Source organism: Eulemur rufifrons, chromosome 2, assembly GCF_041146395.1.
Source record: "Eulemur rufifrons isolate Redbay chromosome 2, OSU_ERuf_1, whole genome shotgun sequence".
In the NCBI taxonomy this organism is placed as follows: Eukaryota; Metazoa; Chordata; class Mammalia; order Primates; family Lemuridae; genus Eulemur; species Eulemur rufifrons.
The window spans coordinates 12042736-12066262 of NC_090984.1; the positions used below are offsets into that span (position 1 = coordinate 12042736).

General features: G+C 40.4%; 2 protein-coding genes and 1 pseudogene across 2 annotated transcripts; 2 read left to right on the forward strand and 1 right to left on the reverse strand.

The window, feature by feature from the left end:
- Window positions 1-256: 256 nt before the first annotated feature.
- LOC138390172 (olfactory receptor 7A10-like) lies at window positions 257-1186 on the forward strand. Its single transcript, XM_069479051.1, has one exon. The coding sequence runs from the start codon at window positions 257-259 to the stop codon at window positions 1184-1186; it is 930 nt and encodes a 309-aa protein (XP_069335152.1).
- A 14121-nt stretch (window positions 1187-15307) lies between these two features.
- Window positions 15308-16237, forward strand: LOC138390165 (olfactory receptor 7A17-like). The gene has a single exon (XM_069479038.1). It carries the CDS (start codon window positions 15308-15310, stop codon window positions 16235-16237), a length of 930 nt encoding a protein of 309 aa, XP_069335139.1.
- Window positions 16238-20217: 3980 nt separating this feature from the next.
- LOC138397319 (olfactory receptor 7A17-like) lies at window positions 20218-21147 on the reverse strand (annotated as a pseudogene).
- Between the last annotated feature and the right edge of the window lie 2380 nt (window positions 21148-23527).

A 23527-nucleotide genomic window follows, 5' to 3' on the forward strand; every position in this document is an offset into this window, starting at 1 on the left:
TGGCTTGGGTGGGGCAAATGCATTACATATAACAAAATGTTTGTACCCGAATAATATCCTGAATTAAAAAGAATAAAATAAAGATAAAGAAACAGTTCTTGGGGAAACAAATAGGAAACAAGTTAAATACACAAAATATAGAAATTAATTATCAACTGCAAAAATAAATTGTAACATTTCAACTATGTGAATGTTACCCTCTTGAGTGAAAACGAGTCACATTATTTTTCTCTTTCCCGGTAGTTACCTCCACAACATGGAGCTAGGAAATGGTACAAGAATTTCAGAGTTTCTTCTTCTGGGACTTTCAGAGGAACCAGAATTGCAGCCTATCCTCTTTGGGCTGTTCGTTTCCATGTCCTTGGTCACGGTTCTCGGGAACACGCTCTTTATCCTGGCCACAATTTCAGACTCCCACCTCCGTGCCCCCATGTACTTCTTCCTCTCCAACCTGTCCTTTGTAGACATCTGTTTTGTCTCTACCACGGCCCCAAAGATGCTGGTGAATATCAAGACACACAGCAAAGTCATATCCTACGCAGGCTGTGTCACCCAGATGCACTTTTGCATGACGTTTGCAGAGTTAGGCATCTTCCTCCTGACTGTGATGGCCTATGACTGGTTTGGGGCCATCTGTCACCCCCTGCACTATGTGCTCATCACGAACCCCAGGCTCTGTGCACTGCTTGTTCTGGTGTCCTGGATCATGAGTGTCCTGAATTCCTTGTTACAAAGCTTAATGGTGTTGCCACTGCCCTTCTGTGCAGAGTTGGAAATCCCCCACTTTTTCTGTGAACTTAATCAGATAATCCTCCTTGCCTGTTCTGACACCTTTCTTAATGACGTGGTGATGTATTTGGCAGCTATGCTGCTAGGTGGGGGATGCCTTACTGGGATCCTTTACTCTTACTCTAAGATAGTTTCCTCCACACGTGCAATCTCCTCGGCTCGGGGGAAGTATAAAGCATTTTCCACCTGTGCATCTCACCTCGCGGTTGTCTCCTTATTTTACTGCACAAGCCTCGGGGTGTACCTCGGCTCTGCTGCTACACACAACTCACACTCCAGCGCAACAGCCTCGGTGATGTACACGGTGGTCACTCCCATGCTGAACCCCTTCATCTACAGCCTGAGGAATAAGGACATAAAGAGGGCTCTGAAACGATTTTTCAGAATGATGCAATGAAAGGGCCATTTTTCAAGTTGTGCCATTGATTTCAGAGCTGTAAGCCTCAGAGCCAGAAATTGCAATTCAATAATCAGATCATTGAAGTAGCCTTTGCTCTTTCTATTTATTTTCTGGAGTTTCAATTTCTTTGATCTCAACTTCTTTATTGAATTCATGCCATTCCTTCATAAAGCTTCCTACTCTCTCATATCCAACTCTTTTGTCCTCTGTCATTTTCCTACTTTCCTGACGTTATTCACAAACTACAGTCAGAAACAACTTGGGCGTTCCTATTTGTCTCATGTACTGGTGAGTTGTACTAGTCCTATGAAATCAACCACGCTTGGCAACTATAAGGGCATTAATACAACTTGAATGTAGATGAATAAAAGACCACGGTTTTCTACTTTTGACTCCGTCGTTCCTTTTGCTGTCACCACCTTAGCTTCTCCTCCTGATGATGTAAACTTTGACATAGAAGTGAGTTTCATAGGCATTTTATTTTCCCCAACGGGATCCTGTGCTCTTTTCATCTCAGTTTCCACAGTGTCTTCCATATTCCCTGTAAAGAGTAGGAAGTGAAATATTGCTCATCAAGTGTGTGTTCCAAGTGTGCTCTACACAGAAAGACAGGTTTGCATGAATCAATTGACTTTAGAATGCCTTAGAGTCAGAGATGGCCTTAAAGAGGGCAGAGTAAGATTTTCAGGCACACGTTGAATGACTATGGAAGATCTGTTGTGATGATGTTCATCTACTCACAGAAGTTTGGAAACTTGGTGTCCATCGTGACAACATTTTTTTCATGGCAGTGAAAGATTTGGTGTCGTGCTCTATATTTTTTTACTGTATCATCTTGCTGTTTCTGCTTAAAATATCCCAGTGCCACATAGAAGTAGGACTCCTACCGTTGTCCTAACACGTCTCCCCCTTTAAAGAACTTTGTCACAAGCATTGAACTGTAGGGAAGTGCACAATATGTGTATTTACGTCATCTTCAGCTGCCTTATTCCTTTTACTGTAAACTGTCTTCAGTCTTCATGGTCAAAAGTGACTCATGCAAGAGCTTTTGTCTGCTTTGCAATTCAACTTTCTAGATATTCTTGAGTAGAATATAGAAATAGTAGAAGAGCTGAAAAGAATCTAAAATTCCTGATGTGACTATCTGGAGCCAGCACGAGGGCAAGAGGTATGACAACCCGAGCACAACAGAGCTTAGACCGTTAGGCTCTCAAGCGCTTTGATGCCTGCACAGTGACCTAGGACGAGGTTTCTCCTCAAAATCACAACTCCCTGTGTCCCAGGAGGACAGCAACGCTAGACTCACTTCCTGACCCAAGATACTTTCTAATGTCACAGAGAACTTAGTATATGGGTAACTATTATACAGTCACAGTAGCTGCTATCCATGAACAGCTGTGTATTCCACGTAACTTCCACTAAGCTGTAAAATATTACTTATCTCAAGAATGGATAAACAAACACCACAAGTACTCACCACTAATTTGGTACTAATCGATCAACACATGTGCACATATGGAAGTAACACTGATTGGGGATCAGGCAGGTGGGAGTGGGAGGATGGGATGGGTAAATTCACACCTAGTGCAGTAGGTGCTGTCTGAGGAATGGGCATGCCTGTGGCTTTGACTCAGGTGGTGCAAAGGCAACTTATGTGACCAAGGCATTTGTAACCCCATAATATTTTGAAATAAAAAGATTAAATTAAAAATATTACTTGCTTTCCACATAAACTCCATAAAGAAGGTGGAATTTCTAAAAGTTTCACTGCCTCCCCTGGGGAAAGCACTCGAGAGGCACGTGTAAAATTGTTTATGCAAAAGCTGAGCTACCAGTCCAAGGAAGGGTTCATCCTCCTAAAGTCAGACGGGAGGTGTGTGGTAGGCTTCTTGGTGGAAAAGGCCTGCAAATAATTACACCTCACTCTCACACTGGACCACATGCAGCCTTGATACTCAGAGAGTGGTCCACAGAACAGGGCGAGCAGCGTTAACATCAACAGAGAAATAGTTACAAATGCAGAGTGACTTGACCTGTGCTGATGGCCCCAAATAAGTATCCACACTTGAACAAGACCCTCAAGTGAATCATATACATATTGGAGTTGAAGAAGTCCTGGACTAAAATACTCTCTCAACCTCCCAAGTATTAACAATTCTGTAAAATAATTTTTTGGGGTTGTGGGCTTGCCTGTCCATTGTAGGATGTTGAACAGCATACTCAAATTTATTAGTTGCAGTAGCACATCCCAGGTGTGAAAATCAAAATTTCACCAGACATTGCCAAGTGGCTCCTGCAGGCACAATCATCCCCTGGGAGAACCACTGACCTATAGAACTGGAATCACTTTGCTGGTGATCTACCGAAGCTCATCCATGATTCCACTTGTAACTTTGGGCAGGTCACTTCATGCGCTGAGCCCAAATCCCAATAGTATGACCTCATAGAATGGAAATGTATTAAAATAAGACACATCATTAAATGAGACAAACCATACAAGATTCCAACTTCAGTCCATAGTTCATGAAAAGGTCTAAATATATCTCATGTAATTGCGAAATATTTCAAATGGGAAGGACTGAAAGACAACTCCTTACTTATTTTATAAGCATAGACTTCCTAATTGCTTCGTTAAAAGTCTTGATGCCAGGACTGTAGTACGGACCCATGGTTTTATAGCAAGTGAACACGCTCTTCTTCCCTGTAGGAGAGCGAATAGCAATTTTCTGCAGATGTCAACAGCTGTGTCCGCAAGCCAAGTCAATACGTTGAAGATCCAAGTGACCAAGTAAAGACTAGTAAAGAGTAGTAAGACCTAGTTGCTCAATCTTTGACTTTGGAGGAAGTTTTCATCAAAATTTGGGTCAAGATGCTAATGAGGTTAGACCTCCCAAGGGCACAGAGCTGAAAGAGAAGGAGTAATACTGGATTCACCTGAATTCTAACCTGGTGTCTTGGGAACAGAATCAGCAGGAAAAGTTTTCTTTCTTTTTAGAACAGTGACACACAGAAAGACCAGGTGCTCAGGTGTTGGAATAACAAGAGGGAAATATGCCTAATTGGCAGACATAAGGAGCGGTAAATTCAGTATATGTCATCTGCTGTTGTCCTTAAGAATGTACAGCCCAGGTATGGATGGAATATTGTTCAATCTTTTGCAGTCCTCCTTCTGGTTAGGGGACTAATGCTTCACTCCTCCCTTCTGTCTTGTCTGGGGATTGAGTTTTGGTCTCCAACCCCAACAGTCCAGGATAGAATTCAGACTTCCACATGGACACCTTTTTCTCAGAGACCCCACACAGGTGAGTCTGAGAGCCAAGTCAGTCCTGCAGGAAAAGCTCAGAGAGGATGAAAGCAGACGTTTACCCAGAGACCACCTGAAAGCCAAACCAGCCTACCCCAAGTGAAGAGATTGATGCATTTCTTTTCTTGGTTGACTAATTAATTTATAATTAATTTATTTGATATGTTAAAAAGATAAATGTCAGATGGGCATGGTGGCTCACACCTGTAATCCTAGCACTCTGGGAGGCTGAGGCGGGAGGATTGCTTGAGCTCAGGAGTTCAAGACCCTGCCTGAGCAAGAGTGAGACCCCTGTTTCTACAAATAATAGAAAGAAATTTGGCTGGACAACTAAAAATATATATAAAATAATTAGCCGGGCGTAGTGGCGCACGCCTGTAGTCTCAGCTACATAGGAGGCTGAGGCAGGAGGATCTCTGGAGCCCAAGAGCTTGAGGTTGCTGTGAGCTAGGCTGACACCACAGAACTCTACTGGGCAACAGAGCAAGACTCAGTATCAAACAACAACAACAAAAAAACTAAATGTCTGCCGGACTCAGCAATGCAGTGATCATTGTTGACAATTAATTAGTAAGTGTGGAAGTGCAGTTGGGTGAAACTGAAGAAGGAATGCAAAACATAAAGGGGTTCCAATAAAATTAGAATATGTCCATGGGCTTTTGCAGTTAAAGAAACTCTGATTCAAATGGTACAATAGCAATATATGTAAACCAAAACATTTGTACCCCCGTAATATTCTGAAATAAAATTAAAAAAATAAAAATTTAACAAAAGAAGTAGGAAGGTAGAGTATTAGTTGTGGGGTGTTGTGTGATGAATTGAAGGTTTCTTTTTAAAAAAATTTAAGGTGAGGGTATTTTAGCATGCTTCTGTATTCATTAGAAAGATCCAGACCAGTGGATTGCTTGCAAATATTACCTTGCAACAGTCATTCACGTGATGTGCATTTCACAATATCTTCTCTCATGCTGGATATTCAAATGAAAAAAAATTATTTTAGATGGGTCAAAATGGGAATACTAAAGAGGCTCTTACTTGAAATTATTTCATGAATAGTGTCTGCTGTTCTGTTAACCTTTTTCTTTCTTTTTTGCGAATTGTGCACATTTTTTGTCTCTTTGTCCTTGGGTCTGAGTGTTTTTTATTCCTTTGTTAGCATTCTTTCAGTCAAAGAATTAGAGTTTTCTCACCAAGTTAGCTGAATATCATTTAGTTATTAATATTTATGTAGGTGTCGTGTGTCAGTGGAATATGTGAAAGTTTATAAATTTTGTGTGGTAAATCTCTCAGTCAGTCATGTATTGTACCCACCCCAAAACCCAAATTTTCTTAACTTAGAAAATTTTTCCACATCATTACTAGAAATAAATCACCTTTACACGTTTCCATCTTATTTCAAATCTCTTGCTCCTTCTTGCTACCTTTTTGCCTTTTGTGATTAAGTCGATTTTTATTTTTGAATTTAATGTCTTAATTTCATTATTGATTGATGAATAATAAATAAATGTTTACAAAATTAAATGAGCTCTTGTAACATAATGGAATGTTACGGAATATAATATTACATAACAAAATAGAACAGAATGGAATGCTATGGAATTAAATGTATCAGGATGAAATGCTAGGGAATGGAATGTCACGTAGTGGCACTTCATGGAATAAAATGTCACAGTATAGAATGTTATGGAACGGTACGTCAGGGAAGGGAATGCTCCATAATGGAATGGAGTGGCATAGGACAGAATGGAATGTCAGAGAACGAAATGGCACTGAACGAAATGGCCCGGGATGGAATTTTAGAGAATGGAATGTCACATTATGGTATGTCATACATTGTAATGTCACAGATTGGAATGTTACAAAATTAAATGTCACAGAATGGAATGTTACAGAATGTAATGAAATTGAATCGAGCGGAATGGAGGGTTTATGCAATAAAATATTGTAGAATGGAATGTTAGCAATTGGAATGCTACAGAACAGAAAAAAATGACATGGAATGTTACAAAATAAAATGTTACACAATGTGTAAAAAGAGTTAAATGAGATCATCCTTATAAAGTGCTAAACTCAGGGTAACTTGCATAAAAACATCTAAACATATCTCCTAAGATGTCCAAACCCTTTTACAAATGAAGGATAAGCTAACAGCTCTTAACCCTGTTTTATAAACATGAAAATTCTAATCGTTTTGGCAAAACCCTCATGAAAGCAAGCGATCCAGTTATCAATGGTTTTTGATCAAGAGAACACAGTTCACCCCTTGGTGAAGAAGGGAACAGCAATTTTTTGAAGATATCAAGGTCTGTGTTCCAATCATCTGTCAATGCTTTGGAGATCAAAGCGACCTAGTCAGGACAGCTTCCTCAGTTTAGACTTTGGAGAACATTTTCACTCAGGTTTGGGTTCAAGTCTTAACAGGTTAGGTCTCTGGAAGGGAATCAAGTCTGTGGAGAAGCAGCAACGAAGACTGGATCCAGCTCATGTGTAATCCAGTGTCTTGGGGACAGAGTATGCAAGAGAAAAACAGTTCTTTCTTTGCAGAGCAATGTCCCTGAGGGAAATGATGTGCACAGGGTTGGAATCGCAGGAGGAAAATGTGCCTAATGAGCAGAAATACAAAGCTGGAAATATCTCCCCTGCTGTTGGCCCCAGCATACACAGCCCTGGGCTGGATGGGACACGGTTGTTCCTTTTGGAGTCCTACATCTGGCTCAAGTTCTGATGTATCACCTCTCCCTTCTGCCTTGTCTTTGGACTGAGTTTCCAAACCCATGGTCAACCATCCAGGAAGTAATTCGGACATCTGCATGGAGATCTTCCTTTCAGAAAAGCCATGAAGGTGAGTCCAATAGTCCAGTAGATGTTGTAGGAAAGGGTCATGGAGAATGGAAGCCATGAATATATCCTTGAGGTCACCTGGGAGAAAATCTAGCCTAGCCAGAGTGGAGAGCTTGCTGTGGTTGTTTGCTTGCTTGCTAGATCAATTAATTGATCCATGTATTTACTTATGATGCTAAAAAGTGAAGTGAATATTGAACCCAGCAATGGAGGATGATAGGTGACGATTAAGTGATGGTAATGGAAGCCCAGTTAGAAAAGAAACTGGAAGATTTAAGATGGTTCCAGAGAAAGCAGAACATATGACCAATGTCTTAGCAACTAAGTGGAGAAGAGAAATAGGGTCTTCACCGTGGAGGAATATAAACTGAAGTGCAGGTGTTTGCTTTTTATTCTTAAGATGGGGCATATTTAGGCATGTTTCATATTGATGAGAAAGATCCAGACCAATGAATTTCCTGCAGATACTACTTGACGATAACAGTTGATGATACAAACATTTTGCAATATCTTCTGTCATGCCGGCTGTTCAAATGAAAAATGAAATATATTTAACGGGTGAAAGGTAGTATACTAATGACTTTTACACTGCAATTATTCCCTTACCTGGGAGGCTCAATTTAGTTTTGTGTGTGTTACACATGTATCACTGTGTTGAAAATTGTGCACATTCTGTGCCTTTTTATGGTGGCTTTTGAGTGTTTTTATTCCTTTTTTAATGCATTCTTCAAACATTTGGATTTTTTCCACTGATTTTGGCATTTTGTTGTTTAGTTCATTTATGTGTCAATGTATGTGAGAGGAATGCATTAACAATATACATCTCGTGTAGCACAATCAGTCATAGTGCATTCACTAATTGCATTATAAATACAGAAAGTTCTTCTGCATGATTTGGCTAATAAACTGTCTTTTATACATACATTTTGAGTTTGTTTCCATGCCTTTCTCATTTCTAATGGTGCCTTTTGGCTTTGTACTAGGTCTATTTCTAGAGGTTGCATCACCTTTGGCCATCATTTGGAAATCATTCTTTATCATCTGACTAAAGTGATGTGTGGTTTTTCTCACAGTGGGGGTGGGGATTTTGTCACCCAGGTGACATTGAACAATGCCATGTTTGGCTTTCAGCCTGGAGAAGGGTCAGCAGAGAACAGAGAGGCTTGGAAACTAATGCAATGCACAGGACAAACTCCCCCAAAATAAATGACCTGAGCAAGAATTTCAGTAGTGCTGGGATTGAGAAACCTCAAGTTAATGAATATCCATATTTTTAATATGTATAACTGTATTCAGGTTGTTTTCCCAGGATCTTGTAATACTTCACATTTCTGCCAGGTAAATTAGAGAGTACTACTTTGCTACCTATTTAAAAGTTCTTTCCCCATTCAATGTGGCAGCTAAGTTATTTCCCAGGCTGAAGAGTTTGAAAGAGATTTCTTGTTGTTTTAAACTATTACTGGGCTTGAGCAAAGATGCATATACAAGATCGCTCTTTTGATTTGCTTATTGTTGTCTACCCAGTTTTCTACAGTCATCACCATTTCAGATGATTTTTACAGAATATTGTTTCTTCATTGACACTTAAGAGGATATTTCTGGTCATAAAAGGTTTTAAATTTTATTAGCTATATGTATATGCCTAGCTTCTTCTGTTTCTTGCTTTAGTTAAGATGGTTTGCCGATATGTAGATTTTTATGTGGTTTTCTGCATATTCATCTAACAAGTATTATTTACTTTTACACTATTGTCTTTAAACAAGATAGTTCTTTGTAAGATGTGAGACCAGGACAAATTTCATTGCCTTCCAGGTCCATAGCCATTTATGCCAGCGTTTATTCCATAATCCAGCCTTTTCCGACCAACTTGAAATACGGTCTTGTCATATATTAAATATGCATATATAGTGAGACCTATTTCCTGATTCATTCAATAAATAATGAGTATCTGCTATGTGCCAGAACATTCTAGGTTCATTATATGTTATTTAATTTTATGCCTAGGTTTTTTTTGTTTTCTTTTTTAATTCAGGATGTAATGGGGGTACAGATATTTTGGTTACATGAAATGCATTTGCCTTACTCGAGCCAGGCCACAAGCATGTCCTTCCCCACACAGTGCGCCCCATCTCCATTAGCTGTGGGTTTATCCGTCCCCCTCCCCCGTACCTGACCGGCACCCAGTGTGTGTTACTACCATGTGAGCACCTTAGTTTCATCACTTAGTACCAGTTTGATGGCGAGTGCATGTGGTGCATGTTTTTCCATCCTTGTGATACCTCACTTCGAAGGATGGGCTCTGGCTCTATCCAGGATAATATAAGAGGTGCTAGATCACCATTGTTTTTTGTAGTTGAGTAGTATTCTGTGGTTGCTAGTTAAATATTTTTCTATTTTGATATTATTAAATTATTGTCATTTTATATCCTGTGTCAGTTAATTTCTGTTCCATCCAATTTTGTTGAACATGGTAGTTTTGAAATAATGTAGCTTTATTCCCCTGGCATTCTTTTTATTTCATTTCTCATTGCTTTAATTTTGTTCTATAAAATGTACACTTATTCATGTACATTTGTGAAAATGCAAAAGTAATCAAAGCTGGTGAAGTTCCTGCACATTTGGATCTTTTAGTATAATGGTGAAGACACAGAACAATATAATAAATGCATCTATGATACAATGTCTTCAGGGATAAATCATAGGTAGGATTTTATTCATTCCAAAACCATATCCTTGTCCTGGTGTGTGCAGGATTTTACAGAGTATGGTCTGGGGAGGCGTTTGCATGTAAGAGGAAAGCCAGAACCCAGACCAGAGTGTGCCCATTGCCTTTGTCCAAAAGAAATCACAATGTAAAGACCTGGAATCCCAAACAGAAGATGCCATGCAAGAGAAATGAGAAAAGGGCTGCCTCACCTGCTATCCGACCATATAAAAACCACATGACCCAATAAACATGAAATAGATGCACAAAAAATAAGTTTTTTAGTGTTTCACATAAAAAATGCCCAAGTTTGGGGGTTCATTGTATATTTCGTTTTTGAACTGTTGGTTTAGTCCATTTACTCATTACTTCTATTTGTGTTCTCAATCTGTACATGTCTAGACACAAAAAAGACACAATTACATTTGTCATTTGGTAAATTCACTGTTGTCTTTTTTTTATTTCAGCATATGATGCGGGTACAAATGTTTAGGTTATGTATATTGCCCTTGCCCACCCCTGAGTCAGAGCTTCAAGTGTCCATTCCCCAGATGGTGCACATCGCACTCATTATGTATGTATATACCTGTCCCCTCCCCTCTCCCATCTGCCCGATACCCGATGAATGTTATCACTATATATATGTGCACTTAGGTGTTGATCAGTTAAAGCCAATTTGCTGGTGAGTACATGTGGTGCTTATTTTTCCATTCTTGGGATAATCCACTTAGTAGAATGGGTTCCAGCTCTATCCGGGATAATACAAGAGGTGCCATATCTCCATTGTTTCTTTTCTTTCTTTCTTTCTTTTTTTTTTTTTTTTTTGAAGACAGAGTCTCACTCTGTTGCTCGGGCTAGAGTGCCGTGGTGTCAGCCTAGCTCACAGCAACCTCAAACTCCTGGGCTCAAACAACCCTTCTGCCTCAGCCTCCTGAGTAGCTGGGACTACAGGCATGTGCCACCATGCCCGGCTAATTTTTTTGTATATATTTTTAGCTGTCCATATAATTTCTTTCTATTTTTAGTAGAGACGGGGTCTTGCTCTTGCTCATGCTGGTCTCGAATTCCTGAGCTCAAACAATCCGCCCGCCTCAGCCTCCCAGAGTGCCAGGATTACAGGCGTGAGCCACTGCGCCCGGCCACCATTGTTTCTTGTAGCTGAATAGAAGTGCATGGTATACGCATACCACATTTTATTAGTCCACTCATATATTCATGGGCACTTGGGTTGTTTCCACATCTTTCACCTCTCACAAAAATCAACTCACAGTGGATAACAGACTTAAACCTAAGGCAGGAAACTAAAAGAATTCTAGAAGAAAACGATGGAAATAGTCTTCCAGACATTGACCTAGGCAAAGAATTTATGAGGAAGACCCCAAAAGCAATCACAGCAAGAACAAAAATAAATGAATGGGACCTGATCTAATTACAAAGCTTCTGCACAGCCAAAGAAACTATCATGAGAGCAAACATACTTTTGTCTTTTAATATTTTTGCTGCACATTAGGGGATACGAGAGGAGTTGGAATGTCTTGAAAACTAAGGAAGTTATTTCTTCCTCACTGTCCCTTAGAGACTACCTGAGTTTATTGGGTTGGCCTCTCCCTTGAGGTCCAATTAATTCCTCTCTCTCTTTGTTAGCTGGGCAGATTTTTTTCTCTCTTTTTTAAAAGATTTCAGGATATAATGGGGATACAAAAGTTTAGGGTAGGTATATTGCCCTTGCTCCCTGCCCCCTGAATTCAGCGCTTCAAGTGTGTCCATCTCCCAGACAAGTGGGCGTTGCACTCGTTACGTACACACCCATCTCCTCCCTGCCCCCACATCTGCCCGACACCCGATGAATGTTATTCCTAAATGTGCTCTTAGGTGTTGTTTTTAATTCCAAAGTATTTTGAGAGTATAAAAGTTTTGGTCACATTTTATGTCTTTGCCTCACCCAAGTGAGGTTTAGAGGCTTGCCATTCCCCTCTACAATGCACACCGTGTCCATTAGTTGTGGGTTTATCCCCCCAACGCCCAAATCCCTGGAGAATATTACTACTGTGTGAGCACCATAGCGTTGACCAGTTAGTGTCAATTTGACGGCGAGTACATGTGGAGGCTATTCCTCCGATCTTGTGATACCTCACTGCGGATAGTGGGCTGAAGCTCAATCCAGGAACATATAAGAGGTGCTACATCACTGTTGTTTTTTATAATTGAGTAATATTCCATTGTATACATATACCAAATTTTAGTAATCCACTCACGGATTGACAGGCACTTGGGTTGTTTCCACATCCTTGCAGTAGTGAATTGTGCTGCTGTAAACATTAGGGTGCAGATGTCTTTATTATAGAATGTCTTTTGCTCTTTTGGGTAGATGCCCAGTAATGGGATTGCTGGGTCCAATGGTAGGTCTACTTGTATCTCTTTAAGGTATCTCCATATTGCTTTCCACAAAGATTGCACTAGTTTGCAGTCCCACCAGCAGTGTATGAATGTTCCTATCTCTCCGCATCCACGCCAACATGTGTTGTTTTTGGACTTTTTGATAAACGCCATTCTCACTGTAGATAAGTGATATCTCATTGTGGTTTTGATTTGCATTTCCCTGATGATTAGAGATGTTGAGCATTTTTACATGTGTTTGTTGGCCATTGTTGTCTTCTTTTGAAAAGTTTCTGTTCATGTCCTTTGCCCACTTTTTAATAGGGTTGTTTAAGATATTTCTTTAAATGGCCAACAAACATATGAAAAAATGCTCAACATCTCTAATCATCAGGGAAATGCAAATCAAAACCACAATGAGATATCACTTATCTACAGTGAGAATGGCCTTTATCAAAAAGTCCCATAACAACAAATGTTGGCATGGATGCGGAGAGACAGGAACACTCATACACTGCTGGTGGGACTGCAAACTAGTGCAACCTCTGTGGAAAGCAATATGGAGATACCTTAAACAGATTCAAGTAGACCTACCATTTGATCCAGCAATCCCATTATTGGGCATCTACCCAAAGGAACAAAAGACATTATATAAAAAAGCACCTGCACCCTAATGTTTATAGCAGCACAATTCACAATTGCAAAGATGTGGAAACAACCCAAATGTCCGTCAATACATGAGTGGATTAATAAAATGTGGTATATGTATACCATGGAGTACTACTCAACTATAAGAAACAATGGTGATATGGCACCTCTTGTATTTTCCTGGATAGAGCTGGAACCCATTCTACTAAGTGAAGTATCCCAAGAATGGAAACATAAGCACCACATGGAATCACCATCCAATTGGTTTCACTGATCAGCACCTAAGAGCACATTTAGGAATAACATTAACCAGGTGTCAGGCAGATGTGGTGGGGGAGGGGATGGGTGTATATGTACATAACGAGTGCAATGTGCACTGTCTAGTTGATGGATATGCTTGAAGCACTGACTCGGGGGGATTGAGGGGCAAGGGCAATATACGTAGCCTAAACTTTTGTACCCCCATATGCTGAAATAAAAAGAGGATATTTCTTTAAACAAAAAGCAGACAACAGCCATACCAAAATCAAGCCTTAGGTTAAATGTATATGGGAGATTTCCAAACTGGAATTTCTGGGCACCATTTCTTTATTCTCTTGGGAAAAGATAATTTGACATTGACAACGTGCCTTTATGTCATTCTTTTCAACTAGTGTGAGCAGGAGTTAGAAGAGCATGGGAGTAACACGTCATTGGGAGGCCACGGTGTGCTGCATGTTGGCTGCATTATGGGGGTGTGTGTGTGTGTGTGTGTGTGTGCACCCTTTAGCGTGAGGAGAGCTTTCAGAGAAAGGGCACCTGGGCTCTGTGCTCCACAGGTACTCATACTATAAAGGCTATGCTTCAAGGCAACAGTGGGAAGCAAAGAGGGGATGCATTGCAATTCCTGGGACACCTTTGTAACCAAATGAGTAAAGTACAAATGCAACAACATCTGGATTGGTGGACTCCTTGTGTCTTCAAGTTTCAGCAGGCAGGAGGCCACCTCATTCCTCGACATCCTCAGACACCATCTCTCATCACTCTGCTCTTGCTCATTCCCTGCCTCACTGGCTTCCTTGCAGGCTTTGAGCACCTGAGGAACAGTTTCCTCGGGGTCTTTCATGATCATTTCTACTGCCTTGCACACACTTCTGCAGAGAGCACTGTGACTCCCTCCTGTCTTCATCATGGTCTCCATTGAATTCTCACACTGTCTGCTGCTCTTTCCTGGATGCCCAGTAAAAAAAAAAAAAAAGAAAGAAAGAAAAGAAAAGAAAAAAAATGCCATGCTTTCCTTTTTACCTCTTTCTTTTTCTTCATAGGATTCATCACCATCTAACACAGAATGTGGTATATTTTATTATTGGCTTGTATTTTGTCTCTGGTCGTTAGATTGCAGGAAATTTTGTTTCATAGCATCATTCATTCATTGTCTAGACAGTGTTTGGAACATGTCAAAATTTACTTTATATTCCTCAAATATGTCAAAGATTTTCTCATTAAAATTTTAGAATACAGGCCAGGTGAGGTGGCTCACACCTGTAATCCTAACACTTTGGGAGGAAGAGGCAGGAGGATCACTTGAATCCAGGAGTTCAAGGCTGCAGTGAGCTATGATGATGCCACTGCATTCCAGTAGTGACAGAGCGAGAGGCTGCCTCACACTAAACAAACAAACAACAACAAAAAAATCCTTTATAATATATAGCCTCAGGGAAAGGCTGTAAGTGGGGCAGAAATTCTTAATGGGAGATTTCAGGTGATCCCCTAACAGGGACCAGATCCTCACACAAAATATAGAAATTAATTTCTTGTAGAATGGATGTTACCAGAGGCTGGGAGGGCTGGGGTGAGGGGTGGGGAGATGTTGGTCAGTAGATACAAAATTACAGTCAGATAGGAGGAGTAAGTCCCCGAGATCTATTGGACAGCATCATGGTGACTACAGTTGATGATATACTGTATTCTCAAAGCATTCTAAAGGAGTGAATGTTAAGTATTTTCACCTCAAAAATGATGACTACATGAGACAATGGAGATGGCAATAATTAATAACTAGATTTAGCCATTGCATAATTTATATATACCTCAGAGCATCATGTTGTACAACATACTCATAATTTTACTTGTCAAAGATAACAAAAATTTAAAAACAGAAATTAACTTTTTGACTTTAAACTATAACTGATAACACTTCTGACAGGTTTGTAATGCACGCTTGTGTCATGCTCTCTTTCTCACTTTTAGTTTTCCCATCAACCAGATGGAGCCAGACAATGATACACGAATTTCAGAATTTCTTCTGCTGGGATTTTCAGAGGATCCAGAACTGCAGCCCCTCCTCTTTGGGCTGTTCCTGTCCATGTACCTGGTCGCTGTGCTCGGGAACCTGCCCATCATCCTGGCCGCAGTCTCAGACTCCCATCTGCACACCCCCATGTACTGCTTCCTCTCCAACCTGTCCTTTGCAGACATCTGCTTGGTCTCGACCACTGTCCCACAGATGCTGGTGAATGTGCAGACACGGAGCAAAGTCATATCCTACGCAGGCTGCGTCACCCAGATGTACTTCTTTGTCCTCTTTGCAGTGTTGGACAGCTTCCTCCTGACGGTGATGGCCTATGACCGGTTTGTGGCCATCTGTCACCCTCTGCACTATGCTGTTACCGTGAACCCCGGGCTCTGTGTGCTGCTGGCTCTGGTGTCCTGGATCATGAGTGCCCTGGATGCCCTGTTAGAAAGCTTAGCCGTGCTGTCACTGTCCTTCTGTACTGACTTGGAAATCCCCCACTTTTTCTGTGAACTTAATCAGGTGGTCCATCTTGCCTGTTCTGACACCATTCTTAATGACGTGGTGATGTATTTCTCGGCTATACTGCTGGGTGGTGGTTCCCTGGCTGGGATTGTTTACTCTTACTCTAAGATAGTTTCCTCCGTACGTGCAATCTCCTCGGCTCGGGGGAAGTATAAAGCATTTTCCACCTGTGCATCTCACCTCGCGGTCGTCTCCTTATTTTACTGCACAAGCCTCGGGGTGTACCTCGGCTCTGCTGCTACACACAACTCACACTCCAGCGCAACAGCCTCGGTGATGTACACGGTGGTCACTCCCATGCTGAACCCCTTCATCTACAGCCTGAGGAATAAAGACATAAAGAGGGCTCTGAAACAATTCTTCAGAGGGAAGAAGTAAAAAAAGACCATTTTTCAGGACGTTGTTTGATTTCTAAGCCCTAGAACCTGGAATGGTGATTCATGTCTCAGATTGTGCAAGTAGAATTTTCTCCTGTTTATTTCCTGATGTTTCAATTTCTTTGGTCTTAACTGCTTTATAGAATTTAATCTATTCTTATATAAAGATTCCTGCTCTATGATATCCAACTGATTTCCCATAGTTATTTCCAAACTACAGTTCAAAACAATTTGGAGATTCCTATTCGTCTCACACTGTCTTAACCCTATAGAATCAACCACGTTTGAGAAGTATAAGATCATTTGTATAGTTTTATTGTAGATAAATATCTAATACCAGAGATTTTCACTTTTGAGTTTGTCATTCCTCTTTCTTTTTTTATTTCAGCATATTACAGAGGTACAAATGCTCTGGTCACATAAATTGTCTTTGCACCACCGAGTCAGAGCTACAAGCATGTCCATCCCCCAGATACTTTCCTGTCCCAAGATACTCTCTTTTTTTGTCTTCTGCTATGTGGCTCTTTTTTAAATTTCAGAATATTATGGGGATACACACATTGTAGTTACATAATTTGCTTTTGTACAGTTTGAGACAAAGTTATGTTTGCCCATTACCCAGTTAGTGTGCTTTGTGCCCATTAGGTGTGAATTTACCCATCCCCTCCCCACTCCCACCTGCCTGACACCCTATGAATGGCATCTCCATATGTGCACATCAGTTGTGATCGATTAGTACCAGTTTAATGGTGAGTACATGTGATGTTTGTTTTTCCATTCTCGTAATACCTCACTGAGAAGAATGGGCTCAGGCTCCATCCAGGATAATACAAGAGGTGCTAGATCACCGTATTTTATGGCCGAGTAGAACTTCATGGTACACATATACCACATTTTATTAATCCACTCATATATTGATGGGAAATTGGGTTGTTTTCACATCTTTGCACTTGTGAATTGTGCTGCTATAAAGACTTGAGTGCAGATTTTTTTTTTTTTTTTTTGTAGAATGTCATTTTTCCCTTTGGATAAATACCCAGAGTGGGATTGCTGGATCAAATGGTAGTTCTACTTTTAGTCCTTCGACGTATCTCCATACTACTATCCACAGAGGTTGCACTAGTCTGCAGTCCCACCAGCAGTGTGTGAGTGCTCCTATCTCTCCACATCCACGCCAACATTTGCTGTTTTTGGTAAAAGCCGTTCTCACTGGAGACAAGTGATGTCTCATTGTGGTTTTGATTGTCATTCCTTGCCCTATCATACCTAACTGCTCATCCTGCATTTTATAGCTGTCATGACGTTTTATTGTCCTGATTAGCACCTGTCCTCTATTCAGCTCTGTTCCTACAGTGCCTGCTACATTCCCTAGCACAGAGTAGGAAGGCAAAATTTGGTCATCAAATACCTATACCAAGTGTAGTCTAGACAGAAAGAAAAATGTGCAATGAATCAACTGACTTCATATGGCCCTAGATTCAGAGATGATGTTAATAATGATGAGTAAAAGTTTCAGTCAGATGTTGAACTATCATGGACAATTTGTTTTGACGATGCACATTATTCATTGAAGTGTGGGAGCTTGGTGTCCATGTGTAAGGAGGTTTGTTCATCCAAGTGAATGTTTTGGTGTCCTAGTCTATATTGTTGCATTGTATCATCTTGCTGTTTCCACTTAAAGTTTTCCAGTGCCACCCACAAATGTGACTCCTTTCATTGTTCTAACAAATATATCCTTTGTTAAAAATATTTTTCATGGCCGGGCGCGGTGGCTCACGCCTGTAATCCTAGCACTCTGGTAGGCCGAGGTGGGCGGATCGTTTGAGCTCAGGAGTTCGAGACCAGCCTGAGCAAGAGCGAGACCCCATCTCTACCAAAAATAGAAAGAAATTATATGGACAGCTAAAATATATACATAGAAAAAATTAGCCGGGCATGGTGGTGCATGTCTGTAATCCCAGCTACTCGGGAGGCTGAGACAGGAGGATCGCTTGAGCTCAGGAGTTTGAGGTTGCTGTGAGCTAGGCTGACGCCACGGCACTCACTCTAGCCTGGGCAACAGAGTGAGATTCTGTCTCAAAAAAAAAAAAAAAAAAAAAATATTTTTCATAAGCATTTGAGTGCAGGTAAGTGAACAATATGTGTATCCACACTATCATCAGTTGTGTTTTTTTCACTTTTATACTCTAAATTCTCCTAAATCTTCATGATCAAAGTATGACTTATATAATACCTTCAATTTCTTCCCACTATCGCCTCTGGGAATAGAGACTTCTCTCTGAGTTAGAATTTGTTCCTGCAGAAACGTATATGTCCTTCCAAATTCACCTCAATATCTAGAAGCAATCTAAACTTATTTTTCTGTAAACTAGAACATGAACCTCAACATTTAAATAGAATAAACTGACCACAAATTGGTAGAAGTGCTCTACTGCAACACACGACAACGTGAATGAACCTTAGAAACACAATCCAGAGACTCATGGCTAAATACAGTCTCCTGGGGAGGCCACCCGCTCCACCGTCTCATTAGGCACTAATGGCATTATACTAAACAAATTGATTTTAGGATGTCTTCATACACAGCAATAGTTAACTAAGACAATAATTGAAGCAAACAGAACTGGCGGCAATGATAATAATCTGCCATTTTTATCTTTGGCATTTGTTCTGATATTCAAAGACAGCATCCATAATTAGTTTGTGATTCAATATTATTTCAGATAACTGCATTCAAAAGTGACTACTACATGGAGAGTTCCTCCCAGGTTACAAGAAGCGATTGGGAGGAAATGCATGTTTGTGCAAGAGAAGTTGTGAGCCTGAGTCATGTGAGTGGCCAGGAATTCAAACGCACTTGTGGGCTCTCCTTTAATCATGAAGACTGAAGAGGTTCCTGAGGCTCAGAGAAATATAATGGAAGGTATTGGTATTGTTCATTCATTACCCCTTTAGTGATGATGACAAAATTTAGAAAAGGGGGTGATATGTCATCGATGGCAAAACAAAGGGCCATTGTTTTAGGTAGCACTGGACGTTTTCAAGCAGAAACAGGAAGATAATTCAATAAAAAATTAAAACCCATGAACCGAACCGACACCCCACTGAATAAACCCTCACACATGGGCAACAATCCTTCATACTTCAACAGGGGGCTGTACAACTTGAAAAGGAAATATTTTGCATAATAATGCAATGTGTGATTTAAAACTTTGCTTCATCATCTTTGAGGTCCTCTGTCACTCTGTAGCCACATTAGGTGAATCTACTTGTTCAAATTTGTCCCTTGTGTAGACTCCACTTGGAGACATGTCATCAAGAACCAGTTTTTTCCAGTGACTGTGGTGAGCTCTGTGGACATGAGCAAGAGAACAAGACCCCAACGAGAGAATAAAACTCAGCGACTAGTTATAAAATACTAACATGCTAAAGTCTACATTTCAGGAAAAGCAGTTAAAATAGGAATATAAAAATGGTGGTAGAAGTGCAAGTAAAAAACTATGGTCTCAGATTTTCTTATACTATAAAATTATTTAGGTGTCCTCAGTTGCTAAGTGTATTTGTTTCCCAAAGGAGCAGTACAACTCATGAATATTCCTTTAGTAAAACTTAAGGAAGAAATGTGGTATGACACATGCCATGTGAGAAGAAATTATACTTTAAAACATCCATGTTGTCTTATGATATGAATAGGAATTTCCAGATATTTCTGATGCAAAGTTGGAAATAACATTGGGAAAAAAAAATAGGAAAACAACAAAAGAAAAAATAATCAGATATCAGAACGAGCAGAAAGCCTAAGGAAGTAAGTTATTTCAACTGCATAGAGATGTCGGTGTCCAAGAAACGGAAATTGCAGGAAATAAGTAGAAGGACTAGATTCTACTTTCACAATCTGACCAAAGAATCGCAGTTTCTGGCTCCAAGGCTTTGAGCCCTACAATCACGGCTGCTTCCTCCGTTGCAATACAATTGGCCCCTTTATAGTTTCCCTCAGAAGAATCGTTTCAGAGCCCTCTTTATGTCCTTATTCCTCAGGCTGTAGATGAAGGGGTTCAGCATGGGAGTGACCGCCATGTACATCACCGAGGCTGTTGCGCTGGAGTGTGAGTTGTGTGTAGCAGCAGAGCCGAGGTACACCCCGAGGCTTGTGCAGTAAAATAAGGAGACGACCGCGAGGTGAGATGCACAGGTGGAAAATGCTTTATACTTCCCCTGAGCCGAGGAGATTGCACGTACGGAAGAAACAATCTTAGAGTAAGAGTAAACAATCCCAGCCAGGGGACAACCAGCCAACAGCACAGCTGCAAAATAAATCACCAAGTCATTGAGAAATGTATCAGAACAGGCAAGGTGGACCACCTGATTAAGTTCACACAAAAAGTGAGGGATTTCCAAGTCTGTACAGAAGGACAGCTGCACCACCATTAAGCTTTGTAACAGAGAATGCAGAGCACTGATGATACCAGATACTAGAACCAGCAGTCCACAGAGCCACGGTTTCATGATGGCCGTGTAGTGCAGGGGGTGACAGATGGCCACAAAACGGTCATAGGCCATCACAGTCAGGAGGAAGTCGTCTAACCCTGCAAAAAGCAATAAAAAGTACATCTGGGTGATGCAGCCTGCATAACTAATGACTTTACTCTGCGTCTGAATGCTCACCAGCGTCTTCGGGATGCTTGTGGAGGCGAAACAGATGTCTACAAAGGACAGGACAGAGAGGAAGAAGTACATGGGCGTGCGGAGGTGGGAGTCTGAGATGAATGCCAGGATGATGAACAGGTTCCCAAACACAGTGATCAAATACATGGCCAGGAACAGCCCAAATATGAGGGGCTGCAATTCTGGTTCCTCTGAAAATCCCAGAAGAAAAAATTCTGAAATCCATGTATTATTTCTTGGTCCCATGTGTTCGCCGTCGATATCAGTGAAGAGAAAAATAACATGATTTTTTTCTTGCTGATTTGCTTGAGTTCTTTATAGATTCCAGTTATCAGCCCTTTATCAGATGTATAGCATGCAAATATTTTCTCCCATTCTGTAGGTTGTCTAGTCACTCTAATGATTGCTTCCTTGGCTGTGCAGAAGCTTTTTAATTTGATCAGGTTCGATTTATTTATTTTTGTTGTTGTCTTGACTGCTTTTGGGGTCTTCCTCATAAATTCTTTGCCTGGATCAATGTAAAAAGTGGGCAAAAGTCATGAACAGAAAGTTTTCAAAAGAAGATAGACTAATGGCCAACAAACATATGAAAAAATGCTCAACATCTCTAATCATCAGGGAAATGCAAATCAAAACCAGAATGAGATATCACCTAACTCCAGTGAGAATGGCTTTTATCAAAAACTCCCAAAACAACAAATGTTGGCGTGGATGTGGAGAGATAGGAACACTCGTACACTGTTGGTGGGACTGCAAACTAGTGCAACCTTTATGGAAAGTAGCATGGAGATACCTCAAAGGACTAAAAGTAGACCTATCATTTGATCCAGTGATCCCACTACTCGGTATCTACCCAAAGGAAAAAAAGACATCCTATCAAAAAGACACTTGCACTCGAATGTTTATAGCAGCACAATTCACAATTGCAAAGATAGAAGTCTCATTTTGGAATATATGACATCAGGTACCCCTGTTCTGAGGGCTGGTTCATGCCCCACAAAACACACATACACACACACACATGCACAAACATGCACACCACACATTGGCCTACTGGAGCATGTTCCCACCATGTCCTTCTCACCCCCAGCCATGCTGATTAGGAAAAGAATGGACACAAGGCAAACTGTCAACATCAGATGATGTTTCCCCTAATGAATGTAGACAGACAAATTCCAGATAACTTCCCATGGATGTCCCATCAATGCTTCGTTACGATTATGACAATTTTGTGCCCTGGATTTAAAGAAGCATTTAAAAAACCTGTTCAATAAACAGAGAGAAAGCTAAAATGAGCAAGGGGAGAGGAAATATACTTAATATACTTAGGTGGTCCCTGAGAAACTGTATGAAATAGAAAGCCTCCCGGACTCTACAGGCATTCCAACTCTGGTTTTATCCCCTTAGTGTGGAGAATAAGTGACAAAGCAACAAAATATTTATCTGAAAGAGAAAAGAGGGATGTCCGTACAATGTCAAGTCACCTTGCAGATTGAACACTGCAGTAAAAAAATGAGCAATGGGAGTAAACACACCAGTTCACAAAAGCAAATATACAAAGAACAACAAAAGTAGAGAATCTGAAAAGATGAAACAGTCAAAGATTTTAATAAATGATATTAACTGCAAATCTTATGGAAATCAGAAAACCTGGTTTTGAATCTTAGATCTACTGCATAGTGGCTGGTTTGAACTTGTAGAGCAGACCCAACTATTCTTTTTTTTTTTATTTCAGCATATTACGGGGGGTGCAAATGTTTAGGTTTCATATATTGCCCTTGCCCCATGTGAGTATCTTCTCCTATGTAGTGGGAATAGCCGTATCCACCCCCTGGGGTGGTCAACAGACTTAGTCAATATATCTAAGAAGCTTAGCATAGTTCCTTCCTATTGGTAAATGAACAGTTATCACTGGTGATGAGATGAGGCTAACTTTGTCCTTCTACTTCTCAAATGTCTTCATTCCTTTCCCACCTCTCAGTCTCCAATTCCAGATCTTTTTTGAATTTATTTTTTTTATTTCAGCATATTATGGGGGTACAAATGTTTAGGTTACATATATTGCCTTTGCCCCACCCGAGTCGGAACACTCCTACAATGCAAACTAGTACAACCTCTGTGGAAAGTAACATGGAGATACCTCAAAGAGCTACAAGTAGAACTACCATTTGACCTAGCAATTCAATTCCTGGGCTTCTACCCAAAGGAAAAAAAGACAGTCTATAAAAAAGACACCTGCACTAGAATATTTATAGCAGCACAATTCACAATTGCAAAGATGTGGAAACAACCCAAGTGCCCATCAATACATGAGTGTATTAATAAAATATGGTATATGTATACCATGGAGTTCTACTCAGGCACATCTTTTTCTAAATTCCTTTCTATTTTTAATTGATACATGAGAATTATACATATTAATGTGGTACACAGTGATGTTTCCATACGTACAATGTATAGTGATCCGATCAAACTCCTTCGTATATCCATCATCTCAAAGATTTATCATTTCTTTGTGTTGGGAACATTCAATATCCTCCTTCTAGCTATTTGAGACCATGTAATATGTTGATCTTATTGTTAGCTATAGTCATCCTACAGTGCTATAAAACAACAGAACTGTTTC